This window comes from Ovis aries, chromosome 19, assembly GCF_016772045.2.
Source record: "Ovis aries strain OAR_USU_Benz2616 breed Rambouillet chromosome 19, ARS-UI_Ramb_v3.0, whole genome shotgun sequence".
NCBI lineage: Eukaryota > Metazoa > Chordata > Mammalia > Artiodactyla > Bovidae > Ovis > Ovis aries.
The window spans coordinates 244,053-267,218 of NC_056072.1; the positions used below are offsets into that span (position 1 = coordinate 244,053).

General features: G+C 40.0%; 1 protein-coding gene and 1 long non-coding RNA gene across 7 annotated transcripts in view; one reads left to right on the plus strand and one right to left on the minus strand.

The window, feature by feature from the left end:
* The window catches only part of LOC105603320 (uncharacterized), a 32,085-nt gene extending 11,147 nt beyond the window's left edge, over positions 1 to 20,938 (plus strand). Inside the window, exon 3 of the long non-coding RNA XR_001022367.5 lies at positions 10,433 to 20,938. This is a non-coding gene — a long non-coding RNA (uncharacterized LOC105603320). The remainder of the gene's footprint in view (positions 1 to 10,432) is intronic.
* URGCP (upregulator of cell proliferation) overlaps positions 1 to 23,166 on the minus strand; it is a 120,201-nt gene that overhangs the window by 6,059 nt on the left and 90,976 nt on the right. For 3 of the 6 annotated variants that reach the window (XM_042235741.1, XM_042235742.1, XM_015102191.3), the window contains 3 exons: positions 10,528 to 10,598; positions 2,851 to 2,901; positions 2,581 to 2,619 (listed from right to left, as the gene is read on the minus strand). In XM_042235741.1, coding sequence (XP_042091675.1) covers positions 2,581 to 2,619; positions 2,851 to 2,884 — 73 coding nt within the window. In that variant the 5' untranslated portion in view covers positions 2,885 to 2,901; positions 10,528 to 10,598. Of the gene's footprint in view, positions 1 to 2,580; positions 2,620 to 2,850; positions 2,902 to 8,378; positions 8,486 to 8,511; positions 10,493 to 10,527; positions 10,599 to 19,383; positions 19,471 to 20,049; positions 20,103 to 23,166 lie in introns of those variants that run through there. The other 3 variants (XM_060402716.1, XM_042235745.2, XM_042235747.2) reach the window with 3 other exon arrangements.

Sequence of the window (23,166 nt, forward strand, 5' to 3'; positions counted from 1 at the left end):
CAAACAAGTTGGAAATTTTGTAAAGGAAACAGGGAGTTACTCTTGGTACAGAGTAATAGCAATCACTTTTAAATAACATTTCTCCAAACCTGAAGCCAATAGTATGGTTCTAAATTTTTACTGTATTAAAATACTTGGTAGAGATCATAAGTCTGTACTTATTTGTTCAGATTTTCAGCCATAACATCCAATAGAGTATGAATTCTTACAAGCACTAGATGCTCAGAACAGTAATGCCACCTGCAAAGGTTTCCTCCACCATCCCTGTTCTTGGCCACAGCATCTTACCAATTTTCATTGCATATAATTTACTTCATATAATTTGTTTAGTCGCCAAGTTGTGTCCAACTCTTCATGACCCCATGGACTGCAGCACACCAGGCATCCATGTCCCTCACCATCTCCTGGAGTTTGCCCAAGTTCATGTCCATTGGATCAATGATGTCATACAACCATCTTATCCTCTGTCACCCTCTTCTCCTCCTGCCCTCAATCTTTCCCAAAATCATGGTCTTTTCCAATGAGTTGGCTGTTCGTATCAGGTGGCCAAAGTACTGGAGCTTCAGCTTCAACATCAGTCCTTCCAATGGGTATTTGTGGTTGATTTCCTACAAGACTGACTGGTTTGATCTCTTTGCTTGAGAGTCCAGGGGACTCTCAAAAGTCTTCTCTAGCACCACAGTTCAAAAGCATCAATTCTTCAGTGTTCTGCCTTCTTTATGGTCCAGCTCTCACAACCATTCATGACTACCGGAAAGACCACAGCCTTGACTATACAGACTTTTGTTGGCAAAGTGATGTTTTTGCTTTTTAACACACTGTCTAGGTTTGTCATAACCTTCCTGCCAAGAAGCAGTCGTCTTCTAATTTTATGGCTGCAGTCACCATCCACAGTGATTTTAGAGCCCAAGAAGAGGAAATCTGTCACTGCTTCCACCTTTTCCCCTTCTATTTGCCATGAAGTGATGGGGCCAGATGCCATGATCTTAGTTCTTTTAACACTGAGTTTTAAGCCAAATTTTTCACTCTCCCCCTTCACCCTCATTAAGAGGCTCTTTAGTTCCTCTTCACTTTCTGCCAGTGGTATCATCTGCATATCTGAGGTTGTTCATGTTTCTCCCAGCAATCTTGGTTCCAGCTTGTAATTCATCCAGCCCAGCATTTCACATGATATGCCCTGTGTATAAGTTAAATAAACACGGTGACAATAAACAGCCTTGTTTTATTCCTTTCTCAATCCTGAACCAGTCAGTTGTTCCATGTCTGGTTCTGTTGCTTCTTGACACATACCGGTTTCTCAGGGAACAGGTAAGATGGTCTGGTATTCCCATCTCTTTAAGAGTTTTCCACAGTTTGTTATGATCCACACAGTTAAAGGCTTTAGCATAGTCAATGAAACAGAGGTAGATGTTTTTCTGGAAATTCCCTTGCTTTCTCTATGATCCAGTGAATGTTGGCAATTTGATCTCTGGTTCCTGCCTTTTCTAAACCCAGCCTGGACATCTAGAAGTTCTCTGTTCATGTAATGCTGAAGTTTAGCATGTAAGACTTGGGACATAACCTTACTAGCAGGGGACATGAGTGCAATTGTCCAGTGGCTTGAACATTCTTTAGTATTGCCTTCCTGGGGACTGGGATGAGGATTTACCTTTTCCAGTCCTATGGCCATTGCTGGGTTTTCCAAATTTGCTGACATATCAAGTGTGGCACTTTGATAGCACTGCATGTAATTAGAAAACTTTAAATGTTAAATATTTTAACAAAACAAACACAAATCCTGCTGAGCTCTAGGATTCTTTCCATTCTTTTCTTAAAAGAGGAAGCTATGCCTATGATGCTACCTTAGGTGCTGACAGAAACCACAGGAGGAAGTGCAGGTGATCAGCCTTCTTCTTGTTCCCAGTAAGTTATATGATGGGATCAGGACCATGCCTGGGTGAAGAGCAGGACTCAAAGCACTCATTCCCCTGTAGGGATCCACTTGCTGCCTAATGTCTCTCTTCAGAAGCTCAGCCTTCCACAGGGGCTAACTGGCCATGCTACCATCCCAGAGAGTCAAGAGCTGGCAAAGTTGTTGCAGAAACAAAAGAACCACATGGGGAGACTCACCTTAGTAGAAATTCATCATATAAGTAACTTAGTTTTCTGATTGTTGCCTGAATGAAACCAGGGACATTGTTTTTCTTATCCAGACATAGAATAACTTTTTTAAGTAGCATGGTAGCTAAATGTGACAGGGAAAGCCAGAGCAAACAAACCTATTAATGTGTACACCCATGCCCAGTCCATGACCCTTGGCAGATCTATAAATGAAACCACTGCATCAGATGAATGGCTCCCAAACTTGGATAAGCTTTAGAATCACTTTGGGAACGAGAGCTTTACGTCCAAATATGTAAATTCATTATGTTACTCTATACGGTAACAGCTCCCTAGGGGTTATTTTCCTGGCAGTATTATTAATGGCACATAAAGGATTAATGCACTAGCAGTGATTCTGATGCAGTCAGGGGTTGAAACTACCAGCCCAGATGATGTTTTCCATCAATAACACAGACAGAGCAGAGAGATGAAACATACCTATTGGAAAGTCACTATCCTGAGATTCATTCGGACCCTCTAAAAAAAAAGCAAAGGAAAATGAAATATCAATCAAATCAGGGGGCTTGAATTGACACAAATTAATTTAGGCTAAACTCAGAACCCCCATTCTTTCTTACTAAGGTAGTAACTTCTCCCAATTGTTCAAAATCTAAAATCCCAGTTTTTTTTTCACTTTGCCTATCTTTACCTATCACTTCCTTATCTCTTTCCCTAATCCAATCTGTTGCCAAATCCTGTAATTTCTACCTCCATAATGAAACTCGCAGTCATCTCCTTCCATTTCTCTCCATTCCAAATCTGGAAGAAAAAAACATACATACACATTTAGTTTCATCATCAAGTTAGGGCTTTTCTACCAGAAAATTCAAGTGAAGGTACAATGTTTATTTTGACTACTATTATTGGTTTCAGTTTTTCCTATGTAAATTTCAGTTGCTTAGAGCCCCAAATATGACCCAAAGTAGTAATAACCACACACACAAGATAATGATTTGCTCTAGGATTACTCGTCCAAAAGCACAGGCCACAAGAAATATATAAACTGGACTTCATCAAAGTAAAATTCTGTATGCATCAAAGAACATTCTCAAGAAAGTGAAAGACAACCTATGAATGTGGAAAATATGTGCAAACCATATGTGATTGGATCTAGTATCTGAAATATGTAAACAAGTACAACTTCACAACAAAAAAGACAAAAAAAAGACTTAATTGAAAAGCGGAATATTCAAAGAACTTGAATAGACTTTTCTCCAAAAAAATATACAAATGGTCACAAGCACATAAAATGATGCTCAACATCATCAGTCACTAGTGAAATCAAATCAAAACCACAGTGAGATAGCACTGCACATCTGTTAGGATGGTGATTTTAAAAAAGGATGGAAAGTAGCAAGCATTGACAGGATCAGGGGAAATCGGAACCCTTGTACATTTCTGATAGGAGTTTAAGTGGTGCAGCTGTTGGGAAAACAATTTGGCTGTTCCTCAAACAGTTAAACACCGAATTACCATTTGACTCAGTAATTCCACTCTGAGGTATATACCTAGATGAACTTAAAACAGGGACTCAAACAAGTACATGTACATGCATGTTCATAGCATGATTATTCACAATAGCCAAAAGGTGGAACCAAAGAGCAAAATGGCCACTGACAGATAAATAGATAAACAAAATGTGGTCTATCCATACAATAGCATATAATTCAATTCTAAAAAGGAACAATATGGAGGAACTCCAAAACACTATGCTAGGTGAAAAAAAAAGGTGGGGGGGCATATATTGTATGACTTCATTTATAGGAAAATACTTAACATAAATATAAACAAAGACTTAATACAGATTGGTGGTCCAGCCTGGAAACTGGGAGGAGAGATGGGAGAAACTGCTCAAGGAGTAGAGTTTTACTTTCAAGCGATGGAATTGTTTTGGAAATCAATAAATAAGAAATGGTGATTTCATAAGTTTATGAATGTACTAAATGTCATAGAATTGTTCACCATAAAACACTTTTTTCCTTCAGTATTTTTCCGTTTTTAAAAATTGTGTTAAAATACACGTAACATAAAATTTACTATTTTGGGGTGGGGGGCATGCCACACAGCTTATAGGATCTTAGTTTCCGGATCATGGAGTGAACCCAGGCCCTGGGAAGTCAAAGTGCAAAGTCCTAACCACTGGACCACCAGGGACTCTTAAGAGTTCCTTGGACCACAAGGAGATCCAACCAGTCCATCCTAAAAGAGATCAGTTCTGGGTGTTCATTGGTAGGACTGACATTGAAGCTGAAACTCCAATACTTTGGCCATGTGATGCAAAGAGCTGACTCATTTGAAAAGACCCTGATGCTGGGAAAAATTGAGGGCAGGAGGAGAATGGGATGACAATGAGATGGTTGTATGGCATCACCGACTCAATGGACATGGGTTTGGGTAGACTCTGGGAGTTGGTGATGGACAGGGAGGCCTGGCATGCTGCGGTTCATGGGGTTGCAAAGAGTCGGACACGACTGAGTGACTGAACTGAACTGAACTGATAGATATGTATAATCCTATTACTGTTTTCTTAATTGTTTTGGGTTTATTTTCTGTAGGTCTTTCCCTACTCTTGTGTTTCCTGCCTAGAGAAGTGCCTTTAGCATTTGTTGTAAAGCTGGTTTGGTGGTGCTGAATTCTCTTAATTTTTGCTTGTCTGGAAAGCTTTTGATTTCTCCATCAAATCTGAAGGAGAGTCTTGCTGGGTAGAGTAAGTTCTTGGTTGTAGGTTCTTCCCTTTCATCAGTTTAAATAAATCATGCCATTCTCTTCTGGCTCATAGAGTTTCTGTTTAGAAATCAGCTGATGGCCTGATGGGAGTTCCCTGTATGTTATTTGTTGTTTTTCCCTTGTTGCTTTTAATATTTTGTCTTGTATTTAATTTTTGTCAGTTTGATTAGTCTGTGTCCTGGTGTGTTTCTCCTTGGGTTTTTACTTCCTAGGACTCTGTCCTTCCTGGACTTGGCTGACTATTTCCTTTCCCATGTTTGGGACATTTTCAGCTATTATCTCTTCAAATATTTTCCCAGGTCCTTTCTCTTTCTCTTCGTGCCCCTCTTACTGTCTCACTGCAGCTTCTTGTTTGTCTCTGGATGTGCACTATCTTTTTTTGGTGGTTTCCAGCATCCTCCTGTTGATGGTTGCTCAACAACTAGTTGCAATTTTGGTGTTCTCACGGGAGGAGATACACACACATCCTTCTACTCCACCATCTTGAACTGGAATCTATTAGTTTTCTATTCTCTATTTCATTGATCTCTGCTCTAATCTTTTATTCTTTCTTTCTTTGTGTGAGCTTTGCGTTTAGCTTGTTTTTCTTTTCCTGTTACAACTTAAAAGTTGTAAAGTTAGTCTGTTTATATGGGATGTTTCTCGTTTTTATCATGAGCATTTATAAATTTCCCCTTAGTACCACTTTGGGTGCAGTCCATAAGTGTTAATATGATGTGTTTATATTTTCATTCATGTCTTAACTATTTTTTAAATTTCTTTGAGATTTTGTCTTTGATCCATTGGTTGTTTGAAAGGACATTGTTAGGTCTCCAAAATTTTGTGAATTCTCCAGATTGTTATTGATTTCTAACTTTATCTCACTACAGTCAAAGAAGATATTTTGTATGATATCTATCTTTTAGAAACCACTGACACTTACTTTGTGGCCCTATATATGGTCTACCCAGGAAAATATCCTATGTCCAGTTGAGAAGAACGTGTATGCTGCTGTTGTTGCTGGCCGGGGGAGGGGGATGTTCTGCATATGTCTCTTAGATCTAGTAGGTTTATTGTGTTGTTGAAGGCCTCTATTTCCTCACTTATCTTCTGTCTGGCTGTTCTATCCATTATTTTGAGTGGAGTATTGGAATCCACAACTATTACTGTAGAACCATCTATTTTCTCCTTCAGTTCTCTCAGGTTTGCTTTTTATATTTTGATGGTCTGACATTATAAAAATGCTTATAAGTATTATATCTTCTTGCTGTATTGAAATGTTTGTTAACATGTAATGTCCTTCTCTGTCTCTTGTAGTTGCTTTTTACTTAAAGCCTATTTCATCTGAAATTATTATAGCCACTGCAGTTCTCTTTTGATAATTATTTGCACATAATATCTTTCTCCATCTTTTTACTTTTACAAGTTGTCTTTGGATCTCAAAAGTGAGACTCTTATAAACAGCATATAATTGAGTCATGTGTTTTTATCAATTCTGCCAATCTCTGTTTTTTGATGGGAGAGTTTAATCCAATTACATTTAAAGTAATTACTGATAAGGAGGCACTTATTTCTGTCATTGTGCTATATATTTTTGTCCCTCATTTCCTGCATTCCTTTCTTCTTTTGTGTCTATTTATTTTTTGGTAGTGAAATGTTTAAATTCCTTCTTGATTCCCTTTTGTGTATATTCTATAACAATTTCCTTTGTGGTTGCCATGGGGATTACATTTAGTCTCCTAAATTTATAACATTCTAATTTGAATTTACACTAGTTTAATGTCAACAACATATACTCTAAAATTGTTTACATGCTGTAAAGCCAAAAACCCCTTTTGTTTTTTGATATCACAAAATTACATCTTTATATAATGTGTGCCCCTAAACATAAACTAATACCTCTTCAAATGTATTAGTCTCCTAAATTCAGTTCAGTTCAGTCGCACACAGAATAAGATTTGGAATTACAAATCAATGTTACAGTAATGCTAGCTATTACATTAATTTTTAATTTAAATATATTGGTCTCTTACATCCCATAGGAAACAAAAAGTGCAGTTACAAACAACTGTTACAATAATATTAGCTATATAATTGCCCATGTATCTACCTTACTGAGATCTTTATCTCTCATACAGCATAAGGTTACTGTCTAATGTCCTTTCTCTTTGCAGCACTCCCTTAAGCACTTCTTCTAGGGATAACTAGTGGTCACAAACTCCCTCAGCTTTTGTTCATCTGGGAATGTCTTGATTTCTCTCTCATTTCTGAAGCACAGTTTTGCTGGATATATTAATCCTGGTTGACAGTTTTTTAAACACTTTGACTATATCTTCTGGCCTCCCAAGTTTCTAATGAGAAATCTGCAGATAATCTCTTTGAAAATCACTTATAGTGACTTATCACTTGCTGCTTTCAAGATTTCTTCTTTTTCTTTGTATTATGTGTCTTGGTGTAGGTCTCTCCAAATTAATTTTACTTGGAATTCATTGAGCTTTTTGGATGATTACATACACATCTTTCTTTAGATTCAGGAAGTTTCAGCCATATTTCTTCAAATATTCTCTCTGCTTCTTTCTCTTCTCCTTCTGGGTCTCCTACAATGAGTATCTTGGTCCTTTTGATGGTGTCCAACAGGCTCTGTCTGCTTTTCTTCAATATTTCCTCTTTCTGTTTCTCAGCTTTGATAATTTCCACAGTCTGATCTTCAAGTTCACTAATTCATTCTTCCTCCTGCCAAGTCTGCCTTTGAATCCTGCTAGTGAATTTTTCATTTCCGTTGTTGTACTCTTCAGCTCTAGAATTTGTTTTGGCTTATTTTTAGGCTTTCTATTTCTTTATTGATATTCACCTTTTGTTCACTCACCATTCTCTTGACTTTCTCCATATCCTCCTTTAGTTCTTCTAGCATCTTTAGGATTGTTGTTTTAAAGTCTATCTAATATATCTGCCACAAAGTCTTTTGAGGGACAGATTTTGTTGATATATTTTTCCTTTTGAATGGACCACATATTCCTGTTTCTTTCTATGCTTTGTGATGTTTTTGTTGAACACCTTTGAATCTAATAATGTGCTAACTATGGAAATCAGATTATTTCCCCTTACTCAGGGTTTGCTACTGTTATTTTTTTATTGTTTGTTTTTGATTGCTGTTGGCTGTTGCTGTGCTGAGATTCAGCTTAAGATGTAAACTTAAAGTCTTCTCTGATCTTTTTTTGAGCATTTTCCTGGGAATGCACAGTTATTTTCTAATTTTTCATATATATGCAGTTGTTTTTGAATGTTCTATTCTTTAATGTGTGGCTTACAGAATAGAAATAAGCAAATAATGATAGATAGGAAGGTGTTGATCTTTTGATTCCCCCTCTAAGGCCCTTCAGCTGGAGGGGGAGGGGCTTGCAACAATGTTTGGAGTTCTGACAATTGCTGCCCCCCTCTTTGCCTTCAGTTCTGTGATCAGAAACAGCAATCCACAATTAGAGCACAGATACTGATACTGGATATTTAGAGGACGGGGTTTTTTTGCTCACCCTGGATCCCACATGCTGTGTCAAGTTACTCCAAGACCATGTACACAGTTGCCTGCCACTTGGCTGTGGGTGGAGATGGGTAGCTGCTACTATATTAAGAGCTGAAAACAGACCACAATTAACTGCAGTTTACCCTCTAATTCTCCCCCTGGAAGTTGGGAGCCTCCATCAGACTGCAGAGTTCCAGAGTAATTACATCAGACAGATTCTGCCAGTGCAACTGCTGTCCAGGTGAGGAGAGATATTCCTGGCGCATCTTGCTGTGCCATCTTCCAGAATTCTCTTCAATGATTTAGATTTTTTTTTTTTTAAAGAAAAAGTTATGAAGTAATTAGAGTCCTCAGACTTGAGATAAAGCAAAACCAAATATATTCTATAGGATAATTATATGAAGCACAAATCAGGCAAAACTAATCTAAGCTTTTAGAAGTCTAGAGAGCGGTTATGTCTGGCAAAGTCAGCGTAGGAAGTGATTAGAAGGTGGACTTCTTAGGTAATGTTTTTGTTTAGCTTCTTCTCCTGGATGCTGGCTAACATAGGTCAGTCTTTGTGAAACTTTATCAAGCTATGCACTTACAATATGGGCACTTTTCCATATTTATATTATACTTCAATATAACTTTTTTTAAATCTTATAGGTTAAAAAGCTTGCTTTAGGTCTTAAAAATATGCTTAAGAGGAATTCATATTCCTCAGGAAGAAATTTTTTTTTAATAATTATAAAAGCTTTATTCAGTGGGAAGGAAGAATTTTGGAGAAGGGTCAGAACATCTCTGAGCCTCAGTTTCCTCAAATGAAACAAAGAACTGATAATGACTATCTTATAAGGCTGTTGTAAAAAACTAAATAGGGCAACCTAGCTCACAATAAGCCAGTAAGGCCAGCCCACCCTGAAATTTTCCTTCCTGATTTTCTACAGCACTGCCTGCCAATAGACTGCCTTGTTCTATATCTACCCTGTTAAACATGCAGTCACTAGCTGTATGGCTACTGAGCACTTGACATATGGCTAGTGTGAATGAGGAACTGAATTTTTAATTTTATTTAATTTTAAATGTGTGCCTAGTGGCTAATGTATTGAATAGTACAATTCAAGGTCTTGAGAAACTGAAGGGCTTTGAGCAATTATTGCTTGATCTCAACTTTGCTTAGCCTTGACCAACTGACCATGAATTCCCACAGTGCCTACCTTCTAGAACTTAAGTTCCAAAAAGACTAGGATTTTTAGTTATTGCATTCACTATTGTTTCTTATATTCACAATCCCTACAACAAAGCCAACACATGGTAAATAGTCAACAAATATTTGTTTGAATGGATAAAATAAAATGTGATTAACCCAAACTTATTTGCATATTTTTCTAGGGTGATTTTTGCATAACACTATTAATATCCAATAGGACACATTCATTTTGAGAAGCACCAAATTAATAAAAGATAGGTCCAAAATGGGGGCTTCCCTGGGTTGGGGAAATCTCTTGGAAAAGGGAATGGCTACCCACTCCAATATTCTTGCCTGGAGAATTCCATGGACAGAGGAGCCTGGCAGGCTACAGTCCATGCAGTAGCAAAAAATCAGACATGACTGAGCGACTAACACTTTCACTTTACTTTCAGATCCAAAATGAAGTTATTAAAAGAAGCTAAGATGTCTAGACTTTGGTTGAAGTCATGAGGGGCAGCTACAGCCCCACCCCATACCCCAAATTCCCAGAGAAATGAAAACCAGCGAATATGGACCATATTCAGAAAGATTATAAGCTCCAGTCTACTAGGACAGTCGCAATCTATTCCTCTTGTCCCAACAAAACACACTGTTCATTCTCATGTGTGCCCGGTTTAGAAACTAGACAGTCACCCTCAACACAGCTCAGGATGTGGGAATAACAATGTGCTCAAATTGGAGTGATTTACCAGTGTTCCTGGTAAAACTGTGGCAAATACCTTTTCAAAAGTGAACCCTATTTTGAATATATGAGGGAAACTTAAAAGACCCTTAAATGGATCTTCTTGTAAAAGGAAAAATAAAAAACCTTATGCTTATTTACTTTTGAGGTCCATGATCCTGCCCAGTATGGTGCTGGAATCCAGAATCCCAGTGGGACAGAAGAAATGGATTTGCTCCAAGGTGGGCCCAAACCCAACTTTACCTGCAATGGCCACAGCTGTTCGTCTCTCAGAAGCTTTTATTCCTGATGCTACTTCTCCCAAATCTGAGTGTCTGAAACAATTTCAGAAGAAAATTATTATTAAATTAATGAAATACCACTTTCACCTATCAAATTGGATGCACATCAAAATCTCTTAAGAAGCCTTTAAAAACTACAAATCCTGGTAACACTTCAGATCCTCAAAACTAGAATCTTGAAGCCAGGCCCACATGTGTCTAAAAAAATCAGCACTCAAAAACTGGAACAGAGCCAACAGCCATCCAGAAAAGCATAAAAAAATATATACCCTTTGACCAGTAATTCCACTTCTATCCTACTGAAACAATTAAAATTTAGTTACAAATATGTTGATGCCAAGTGGATAAAAGATACATTTTCATTGTTTTACACTACTATGTGAAAAATTGGACATCTTTTAAATCAAAGTCCAATAACAGGAATTATGGTACAGTCTTATTGTGTAATCATTAAAAAATATTCTGTGGATCTCATTTTGTGGAAAAAAAAGATGCTGTATGATATGGAATGATGTTAATGATATTTTCATTGGTTGGGGAAAAGCCAGGTTACAGAAGAGTATGTAGAGTGTGATTACTATTTAATAAAACTGTCTTTCTATCTAAAGGTGTATGCAGGGAGATCTATAAGGATGTTCATCAAAAGTTAATAGTGTGGGCAGGGAGGGATGATCCTGAATTAATTTAAGTAGCCTTGATAAGTATAATCTACTTAAGAATAAATTATTTAAGGTAATATTATGGGAATAATTAAATGTGTTCATTTGCCAGAAGTCAGGATTCCACTGTTGAAGAAAGGGCACACAAATAAGGAAAGGAGGAAGTTAGAAAAAGAATTCACAGAGGTATCCTGGGATTGGAGGTACAGGTATGCCCTCATGATTTCTACATGCATGTTCGTGTATCTGTGTACATGTGCATACGTTTCCTAGCTCTGTCCATTGAAAAGGCCCGAAGCAAAGACACTACGGTATCAGTGAGCATACCAAGTACCCTTCAATATCACACCACACTAAAAAGTATCAGGTCTCCTTGGAGAAATTACAGAGTCCAGAGCTGGAGCAGCAAAAGAACAAGATGAGCCTGAGCATTTCATTTCTGAAGACTAAAAGTGAAAGTGAAAGTATCTGAGTCGTGTCCGACTTTTTCTGACCACATGTACTAGACAGTCCATGGAATTCTCTAGGTCAGAATACTGGAGTGGGTAGCCATTCCCTTCTCCAGTGGATCTTCCTGAACCAGGAATTGAATGGGGGTCTCCTGCTTGATTATATTCTTTGCAGCCAAAGATGGAGAAGCTCTAGACAGTCAACAAAAACAAGACTGGATCAGATCATGAACTCTTTATTACCAAATTTAGACTTAAATTGAAGAAAGTAGGGAAAACCGCTATACCATCCAGGTATGACCTAAATCAAATCCCTTACGATTATACAGTGGAAGTGAGAAATAGATATAAGGGCCTAGATCTGATAGATAGAGTGCCTGATGAACTATGGAATGAGATTCGTGACAGTGTGCAGGAGACAGGGATCAAGACCATCCCCATGGAAAAGAAATGCAAAAAAGCAAAATGGCTGTCTGGGGAGGCCTTACATATAGCTGTGAAAAGAAAAGAGGCGAAAAGCAACGGAGAAAAGGAAAGATATAAGCATCTGAATGCAGAGTTCCAAAGAATAGCAAGAAGAGATAAGAAAGCCTTCTTCAGCGATCAATGCAAAGAAATAGAGGAAAAGAACAGAATGGGAAAGACTAGAGATCTCTTCAAGAAAATTAGAGATACCTAGGGAATATTTCATGCAAAGATGGGCTCGATAAAGGACAGAAATGGTATGGACCTAACAGAAGCAGAAGATATTAAGAAGAGGTGGCAAGAATACACAGAAGAACTGTACAAAAAAGATCTTCATGACCCAGATAATCACGATGGTGTGATCACTCATCTAGAGCCAGACATCTTGGAATGTGAAGTCAAGTGGGCCTTAGAAAGCATCACTACAAACAAAGCTAGTGGAGGTGATGGAATTCCAGTTGAGCTATTTCAAATCCTGGAAGATGATGCTGTGAAAGTGCTGCACTCAATATGCCAGCAAATTTGGAAAACTCAGCAGTGGCCACAGGACTGGAAAAGGTCAGTTTTCATTCCAATCCCAAAGAAAGGCAATGCCAAAGAATGCTCAAACTACTGCACAATTGCACTCATCTCACACGCTAGTAAAGTAATGTTCAAAATTCTCCAAGCCAGGCTTCAGCAAAATGTGAACTGTGAATTTCCCGATGCTCAAGCTGGTTTTAGAAAAGGCAGAGGAACCAGAGATCAAATTGCCAACATCCACTGGATCATCGAAAAAGCAAGAGAGTTCCAGAAAAACATCTGTTTCTGCTTTATTGACTATGCCAAAGCCTTTGACTGTGTGGATCACAATAAACTGTGGAAAATTCTGAGAGAGATGGGAACACCAGACCACCTGACCTGCCTCCTGAGAAATCTGTATGCAGGTCAGGAAGCAACAGTTAGAACTGAACATAGAACAACAAACTGGTTCCAAATAGGAAAAGCAGTACGTCAAGGCTGTATATTGTCACCCTGCTTATTTAACTTATATGCAGAGTACATCATGAGAAATGCTGGACTGGAAGAAACACAAGCTGGAATCAAGATTGCCAGGAAAAATATCAATAACCTCTGATATGCAAAAGACACCACCCTTATGGCAGAAAATGAAGAGGAACTAAAAGCCTCTTGATGAAAGTGAAAGTGGAAAGTGAAAAAGTTGGCTTAAAGCTCAACATTCAGAAAACTAAGATCATGGCATCTGGTCTCATCACTTCATGGGAAATAGATGGGAAACAGTGGAAACAGTGTCAGACTTTTTTTTTTTTGGGGGGGGGGGCTCCAAAATCACTGCAGATGGTGGCTGCAGCCATGAAATTAAAAGATGCTTACTCCTTGGAAGAAAAGTTATAACCAACGTAGATAGTATATTCAAAAGCAGAGACATTACTTTGCCAACAAAGGTCCATCTAGTCAAGGCTATGGTTTTTCCTGTGTTCATGTATGGATGTGAGAGTTGGACTGTGAAGAAGGCTGAGTGCTGAAGAATAGATGCTTTTGAACTGTGGTGTTGGAGAAGACTCTTGAGAGTCCCTTGGACTGCAAGGAGATCCAACCAGTCCATTCTGAAGGAGATCAGCCCTGGGATTTCTTTGGAGGGAATGATGCTAAAGCTGAAGCTCCAGCTTGGCCACCTCATGCGAAGAGTTGACTGATTGGGAAAGACTCTGATGCTGGGAGGGATTGGGGGCAGGAGGAGAAGGGGACGACAGAGGATGAGATGGCTGGATGGCATCATTGACTCGATGGATGTGAATCTGAGTGAACTCCAGGAGTTGGTGATGGACAGGGAGGCCTGGCATGTTGCGATTCATGGGGTCGCAAAAAGTCGGACACGACTGAGTAACTGTACTGAACTGAACTCCTGCATTGCAGACTAATTCTTTACCAGCTGAGCTACCAGGGAATCCCTCTGAAAACTAGGAAGTACTCAAAAAAAGAAAATGCTGGGGTACCTCACAGGACACAGAAGCTACCTTGAAGGGGCTCCCACTACCAAGTGTTAGTCAGTTTGAGCATGAATATAATTAAATACAGTAATCAATTTAAAACCATTGAAAAACAGATAAACAAATGGCAGGGGGAGGAAATGAGGGCTGTTGCTTATAATAGAACGCTAATGTGGAGGGTGCTGCAGGTAGCACAGCATCACTTTTAGAATTATCCTAATAAAGAATGGTTCAAGCTAGAAACACCAATGGATGCCTGTTCTGGCAAGATAATGTTGACAGGGAGCAAGATATTTGCCCAGGCCCATAATGTTTCCTTACAGATTGCTTATTAGGTGCCAGGAGGAAAAAAGAAAAAAAAAACTAGCAATTATACTTGATGGGGTAAGCAAAGCCAGTGAACATGGGGATAGATAGCTGTATGTGCCTCCAGCTGTGGTACCTTGAGGAAGTACACATCATCACCTATGCAGCACTCTGGCTGAGACTGTAGAACCTTGATATAATCATAAAGACAAACCCAAAATGAAATGTATTGTGACAGGGGAAAACAATATTATCACAAAGCATGAATGTCTTGGGCTTCCCTGGTGGCTCTGCAGTAAAGAACCCGCTTGTGATGAAGGTGACCCGGGTTTGATCCTTGGGTTGGGAAGAGCCCCTGGAGAATACAACCCATTCCAGTATTCTTGCCTGGAGAATTCCATGGACAGAGGACCCTGGAGAATGGGGCTTCTCTACAGTCCATAGGGTCACAAAGAGCTGGACATGACTAAACAACAACAATGAATGTCTCAAAAGAAAAAAAAATATTGAGGAGCTTTCCAGATTAAGGGTGCTAAAGAGACAAGGGAAAAATGTAGTAACTACCCCTAGACTGGATCTTAAACCAGAAGGAGACATTTTGTGATCTATTGACTAAATTGAAATATAGGTGCTATCCATGTCACATTTACTGATGTTGATAACTGGTACTATGGTTAAGTAAGAGAATATCTCTACTCTTAGGAAATAAAGTACTGAAGAATTTAGGGATAAAGGGTAATGATATATGCAAGTTAGTTTCTAACTTTTTCTTAAGTTCTAGTTAAGAGAAAAAAGTATATATGTATGTATTTATGTGTGTGTGTATTCACATGCATACCCATAGAATGATAAATGGGAGTGGTAATATGAGTTAAAAGATTAAGAATAGGAGACTCTGTATGAGGTGCCTTTTTAATTTTGTAACTTATCTTTAAGTAGAAGTTATTTCCAAACAAAATGCCTTAAAGTTAATAGTGTTAGTCATTTCTGGGTAGTATGGTATCAGTTTATTTTGTCTTATTTGAATTTTTTAAATAGAAGAGGCTCGTATTGATTTAATAAAGCTAAATGAGCTATTAAAGTAATGCTATTAGTCAGGGTCAGGGTGAGAACTGGATGTGTGTCTGCCCCAAGAAAACTTGTAATCTGCTGCCCCTTCAAACCAATGTTTTTCCAAGAGTGTAAAACACCCCCTTAGAGACAAGCAATCTAGCTCCATTTAATTCATCAGCAAAACAAATGTTTTGTGTTAATGAAATTCATCCTCCTAGAGGAAAGAAGGATTTCAGGACCATTGGTTATTATTCCAGCATGTTCCTTGAAGGTCACATCCTCAGCCCTCTCTGAAAAGAGTTCTTGTAACCCCAGTGGTTATGGTGTTCACAGCTGTTTTAGCCATTTTAACAGTGCAGTGTGTGTGTGCTCAGTTGTGTCCAACTCTTTCCGACCCCATGGACTATATAGTCTACCAGGCTCCTCTGTCCATGCAATTTTCAGGCAAGAATACTGGAGTGGGTTGCTATTTCCTACTCCAGGTTATCATTGGAGGGTACTAGGCAACACTCTGACTAAATCTGATCCTATTGCTGACAAAAATGGAAGTTTTCATTGTTCTGAAAAGAACATATACTGCTTTTGTAAAAAGAATAAAAAATTAACCATGACTGGTTAAAAATAGTTTTCCAGAGGGGAAAAAGCAGGCCTGTCCTGGAGGTGACATGGAGCCCTGTGCTGAGACACAGGGAGGACAAGGGCAGAGGACAGGGAGTTCCACCCAGGGTGTTCCCTGGCCTCTTTTCCCTGCACACAGGCTCTCAGGATACACTTGTCAGAAGTCCCCAAGACAGGAACTTAACTTCAGCCCTTTCTTTTCCATGCAAGAGGTAGAAGACAAGAGTGTAACTACCACAGGGACAACCCTGAATTTGTGCTCATTTCTAAAAAATATACATACAAATCTCTTCTTTTTTCTCATCAAAGAACTTCACATCTAATTGAGTCTCTGTGTTGTCAACTGGAAGCAGAGCCAAGTCTTGCAAGAGAAAGCAGCAGCAGAATCTCACCTTTGTGCCATGCATTTTAGTTTACAACTCTGCTTTCAATAATTGCACAGCCTGAATTATATTCCCCCAAATTTCTATAGTGAGACTATATTTGAATATATTACCTTTAGAGGAGTAATTACTGTTGAATGAAGTCACCAGCGTAAGGCACTGATCTGACGGGATTGGTGTCCTATGAGAGGAGGAGACCCCCAAGAGCTTGCTCTCTCTCTCTGAAGGTGTGCAGAAAAAGGCGATGTAGGGAAGTAAGACAGTGGTATCCACGGGCCAAGAAGAGATGCCTTAGGAAAACTGAATCTGCCTTCTCTGTGCTCTGGGACTTTCAACCTCCAGAATTGCAAGGAACAAATGTTAACAAATGTTAAGTCACCTAACCTGTGGTTCATTGTTGTGGCAGCCTAAGCTGCCCAACATGACCAAGCTAGGGAGTGCAAAGCCAGAACCCAGACATGAATCTTCTAGTTCTCTTTTGGCTCATTAATTCTTAAGGCTCAGATAGGTTTTAGGTAACTGATAATTACAGCTGGTAATTATAAAAATTATAAAAACCAGCCCATCTGCCAATTCCAAGTCTTGCCAAGCCTACTGCTGCCTGTGCACAGGTAGATCAGGCCAAGGGAATAAAAACAGTGTTTCCATTGGTCCCAGACATGGGGGAGGTGGCTTTCTACAAAGCAATTTTTGAAAATTACTATAAGACAAATGTATAATACAGAAAAATACCAAGAAAATGCCTTTGCTCCTTTGAAAAATTACTCAATATATTAATTAACCAATTCTCCCCTACACCTGTCTCTCACTTTTGACCTATTTGTGCTGCTGTAGTTTATTGCATTAATGAATATATAGGACTATATTCTATGTGTCCTGTTTTGCTTCCTTTAAGGGTTATTTAAAGGAAGGATTATCTAAAGGCTCTCGGTCTTCTCCTGAGACCCACGCTGGTCCTTTCAGGACCCCAGAGCATAGCACCACGAGTGGAACTCAGCTCAGTCCCTGGCTCCTGGTCTGTGCTGCCCAGGCCAGTGTCCTCGGGACCATGGCACCATGACTCAACTTCCCTTCTGGAGGCACCTCCCATACAAGCTTCTCTCCAGGACAAGAGGTGCTCTGAATGCCATCCTGAGGACCAAGTGTGTCCAACAATTCTAAGTTTAGGAAGCAGACATCCTGGTCTGTACACCAGGCTCCCTTCAAGTCTGGCAGGCAGAATCAAGACTCTGACAACCCCAAGCTGTCTGCCGCACTGGCTGTCCCTCCTAGGAAACAGAACGAGGCACAGTTGCTTCTCCTTCATTCTTTCCTTTTACATTGCACAGCAGAATTACGTGAGGAACTTTTCTATATATACCTAAAGATTCTGATTCAGGAGACCCACCTCTGAAATGGAGAAGCATGCTACCACCTCAGAGTCAAAAATTCCTTGTCCCTCAAGGCTAAGAATAAACTGTCCAAACCTTGTGAGCAGGGCTAATTCCTAGCAACAAACCTGGCTCCTTCACTAAGTGGTTCCAATAAAATAAGATAGCACAGAAAATCAAACAAACGGAGACAAAATACAGGGGTGTTGCTTACCATAATGCAGTTAACAGTATATTGTTGATAACTTTGGATAATAGAGAGTTTGACCCTGGGTTTTTTTTTTTGTTTTTGTTTTTTTTTGTTTGTTTGTTTTTGCTGTTTGATGCTAATAGCTTTTGAGATCTTCCACTTTCCTCCCTGCCCAACATCTGGGCCAACAGACAAGAGAGTCTGAGGTCTCCCTCCTTTGGTGCTGGCTGGGGACCCTTACTCCATCACAGCCCCCAAAACAAAACCTAACCTGAGGCTACTTGCTCTACCCAGGAAGTGTCACTAAATTAGTAATAACTTTTGAAACCCTCTTGGTGGGTTGAACTGTGTCTCCCATAGCTATGTTCAGATCCTACCTCCCTACTATGAATGTAACCTTATTTGGAAATAGAATCTTAGCCGATCTAATTAGTTAAATTAACACAATGTTATACTGGAGTAAGGTGAGCCCCTAGCACAATGAACTGGTATCCTTATAAGAGGAAAATTTGATTACACAGGGAAAAAAAATTTGACGACAGAAGTGGAGATTGGAGTGATGTGTCTACAATCCAAGGAATACCTAGGACTGCCAGCAGCCACCAAAGGGTAGGAGAGAGGCTTAGGACAGAAAGAGCCTCCAGAAGGAACCAATACTGCTGACACCTAAGTTTTAGACATTCAAAACTGTGAAAAAAAATATTCTGATTTCTTTAAACCTCCCAGTTTGTGGTACTTTGTTACAGAATCGCTACCAAACTAAGACAATATACATATGGCTCTTGACAGCTGTATTAGCTTCTGCCTCTGTCTTGACATGGGTTCTCGCCTGTATGTGTCTGTCTCTGTTCTCTGCTTCTTATAAGAGCACCAGTCACTAGATGAGGGTCCACCCTAACTCAGTGCAACCTCAAATTAACTAATCACATTTGTCTGCAAAGAGCCTATTTTCAAAAATGATCACAATCACAAGTACTAGGGGTTAAGACTTCAATATATGTTTCAGAGGGGACACAACTGATCCACAATATTCAGCCAAAACTAGGGACCATCCCACCTTTGCAAGGTGACCAGCCACTGAAAAGTTTAAAACTCACTGTGCAGCTGTGAGGACTGGCTGAGAAAACATACGTGATAAAGTTCCATCAAACAGCACACGAGGACAAGTTATTATAAAACAGGTAATGGACAAGCACTCTGCAGCCTGGCAGTTTAGTCCCTGAAACACACTAGCATGTGCAGGGATCATGGCAGAGGAGCCCACTGCTGTCCTGCTTTTATACACCTAGAATTTCCTGATGGCAGCAAACGTAGCACACTGAGAAAGAGCATACCTGTCATATGTCAGGCAAATGTGTCCTGGCCTCAGCCGATGCCCCTCAAGCAAGGCCCTAGGGCAATAATCACTGAAACAGCCCAACCTAAGAGGGTCCCAAGGAGAGAACAGGTGTAATGAGCAACAGGTCTTCGTCCCAGGTTCATGCCATGTAGGATCACCATACACAAGGAAATAGCTCTAATGCTGCCCCAGTCCTCCAGGAGCTTCTACTAGGGTTGGGTTGGAGAGATACTGTGAACACTCATTATACAAACCCTGCAGAATACATGCACATTAATCTTTAAAACAAAGCTGGCCATCTCTGCTCTGCACACCTAATGAGGTTGCTATAAGGATTCAGAGAGATTTACATATGTGAAGCAAGTTTATATAAGGCAGTGTTCTCCTGCATTTAGCCACATATTTATTTACTGCTAGGAACTTTTCTAGGAGTTCAGGATATATCTGGGAAGGACATAAATACCTCTGCTCTTAGCTTACATTCAAGGAGGTAAGAGAAATTGACATTAAACTATTTTTGAAAGTTTAAATAAAAGATACACTCAGTTCAGTTCAGTTCAGTTCAGTCGCTCAGTCATGGCCAACTCTTTGTGACCCCATGATTCGCAGCACGCCAGGCCTCCCTGTCCATCACCATCTCCCGGAGTTCACTCAGACTCACGTCCATCGAGTCCATGATGCCATCCAGCCATCTCATCCTCGGTCGTCCCCTTCTCCTGCTGGTTCACAAATAGTAAAAGAGGAGCCCAGAGTAGGCCCAAATACAGTTGGGAATTTTGTCCCTGATCCAGGTAGCTCTAAGTATCTGGTGATTATTCAGTTATAACAACTTGGAAAAAATAAAGGTAAATTCTTACTACTCCTTTCACCAAAATGAAAACTACCTGGATCAAAGAGTTAAATTAGAAAATGAAACAAAAACGCACTGAAATAAATATTTAAGACTTAAAAAAAAAATCTCAGAGTAGGAAAGGCTTCATAAAGTCGAAAGGCCAGACAGTGGAAAAGCATGTGTAACACAAAGGATGAAAGTTAGTTTTCTCAATGTACAAAGATCTACAAATCCATGAGAAAGAACTAAGCTAAATAGAAACAAAGTAACAAAGATATCTCCAAAAAGCATTCTGGATTTAAAACAGAACAAGGAGGACTGGAATCCACACTGTGCCCTGCCTCCCAGGGAGATGCTTCTCTAATGAGGATGCCAGCTGCTCAGACAGGAGCAGGAGGCAAGGTGCCTGAGTTTTCATTTATGTTCATTTTGAAAATTGAGGGACAGGGTGGGATGATTTGGGAGAATGGCACTGAAACATGTATACTATCATGTAAGAATCAAATCGCCAGTCTATGTCTGATGCAGGATACAGCATGCTTGGGGCTGGTGCACGGGGATGACCCAGAGAGTTGTTATGGGGAGGGAGGTGGGAGGGGGGTTCATGTTTGGGAACGCATGTACACCCGTGGTGGATTCATGTCAATGTATGGCAAAACCAATACAGTATTGTAAAGTAAAATAAAGTAAAAATAAAAATTTTTAAAAAAAGAGAAAATTTTACCATGTGCATTGTTAATTAAGACAACTAACAGTTTTATAAAAAGTTACAATGCAGAGAATCTAAGACAGACCCACGTCTGAACTACAACAGAAAAAAGGCCTTCCTGACATGCAGGTCATCTCAATAGGAACGTAAAACCTCCTAGAGGGAATTCTTCTTTAAAAGAAAGAGCTGTGTCTAAGTTATTCTACACTCAGCCATAGTTCATACAAGCAAAATTGAGGGCATAACCACTCCACTAAAACAGCTTCTTGCTCCAATAAACCAAGTGAACACCTCCTCACTTCACTTTCATTCCGAGCATGCCAGAGATGTTGCATGTGCTTTGTGATCAGAACAAAATACTGAATCGAACATTTTTGTTGTGCCTCAGTAAATAAATTTAAACCAGTTATCCATAATGGGGCTGTTAGGCATCAAGTTTTAACTTAAACTTCTTACTGCTAAGTCGCTTCAGTCGTGTCCAACTCTGCGCGACCCCATAGATGGCAGCCCACTAGGCTCCTCTCTCCCTGGGATTCTCCAGCCAAGAATACTGGAGTGGGTTGCCATTTCCTTCTCCAATGCATGAAAGTGAAAAGTGAAAGTGAAGTCAGTCGTGCTGGACCTCAATTTCTTTATCCTTAGAATACAGGTAATAATAGTACTTACTATAGGGTTACTATGAAGCTTAAATAACATATACAAAAACACTTCAAGAGGGCCTAAAAACACACTCCTTAGAAGCAGGCAGGATCTAAATTTAAAAGAATATTCCCTTGGGCTGGAAAACTCCTGACACTCACGGTTATGGGTAAGAACAGGCTCTCCTTTAAGTTGAGAGAGAAGTCACCACATGGCACTCCATCTGACGAAGCACTGGCACATCTGACACCCGTGAGCATGTAAGTGGAGTCTGGTGAGCTGCTCTTGCAGAGCCAGGGATGCTTCAGCTATACCAACCCTCCCAGTTCTCTAGTTTTCTCCAGTGGGGACCCACTGGGGTGGCTGCTGGTTCACTGGGCAACCCCAGATCTACAGAGGAAGAGTGAAGTCTGCATCCTGCTGCCAAAGCCACATGCATGGATTCTTTGGAAGCCACAGCAGCTCCTGAGCAGAGGCTCAGGGCTCTTTTGGACTTCACCCAGGAGCAGATATATATACCTCATGTGAGTTCCTCAGTGTCTCATCTTCATGGTGTGATCTGTGGGCCCTTTCCTTCCTCCCCTTGCCTGGCCAGAAGACCCATTCTCCACCCAGTGTGCAGAGCTTGAAGCTCTTGTGGTCCATTTGGACCAGAACAGGCTTCAGTGGGAAAGCTGAGTCCTTCCCAGGAGGGGAAGCCCAGGATCCTTTCCTTTCCCACAAAATGTTGGTGTTGGAGAGAATCTTCCTGGACAGGAAAGACAAAAGGTTGCAGTTAAGTCTGGGGTACTTTTAAATGTCCAGTCGATGTTAATGGGAGCTACTTTCAGCTGCCAAGGGAGATGAATCCAGGGGGAGTGGCCAGGAATGCAGGTTAGGTGTTCGGTGGCTCTCCTTGCTTCCCCTACTTTCAGTCCAGGACAGATCTCATCATCACTCCAGGCCCTGTATAGAGACTACTTAAGTGTTACAATGACCACATTTTCTAAAACAAAAACCTGAGGGTATGAGTTTACTTATGGGATATTATCAGTGGTTAGAGTTCAATGTTATCAACCAGATCAAAGAAATTAGGACTATTTCCAAGGGCTTTCCTTGTGGCGCAGACGGTAAAGAATCCACCTGCAATGTGGAAGACCTGGGTTTGATCCCTAGGTTGGGAAGATCCCCTGGAGGAAGGCATGGCAACCCACTCCAGTATTCTTGCCTGGAGAATCCTCATGGACAGAGGAGCCTGGTGGGCTACAGTCCATGGGGTCGCAAAGAGCTGGACACTACTGAGCAACTAAGCTACCAAGGAGATACGAGTCAGGGATGAAGTTTCTATTTTGAAGACAGGGTGAATGGAGATACCATTAGCTTACTATTTCTTGATTCAATAATTCCATCAGACAGGCAAAACTTTTAAAGTTTGATGTCATCACATGTTGGAAGGTGTAGAGGACCCTTACAATGTGGTGGTGGAAAGGGAATGTGGTACAATCATTTATAAGGATATTTGGTAGCATCAGCTAAAAAACAGACAGGTCCTCTGACCACAATTCATTGTACCTATTTTAGAAAAACACTTGTGCATGTCCATAGGGAGACACCAATTG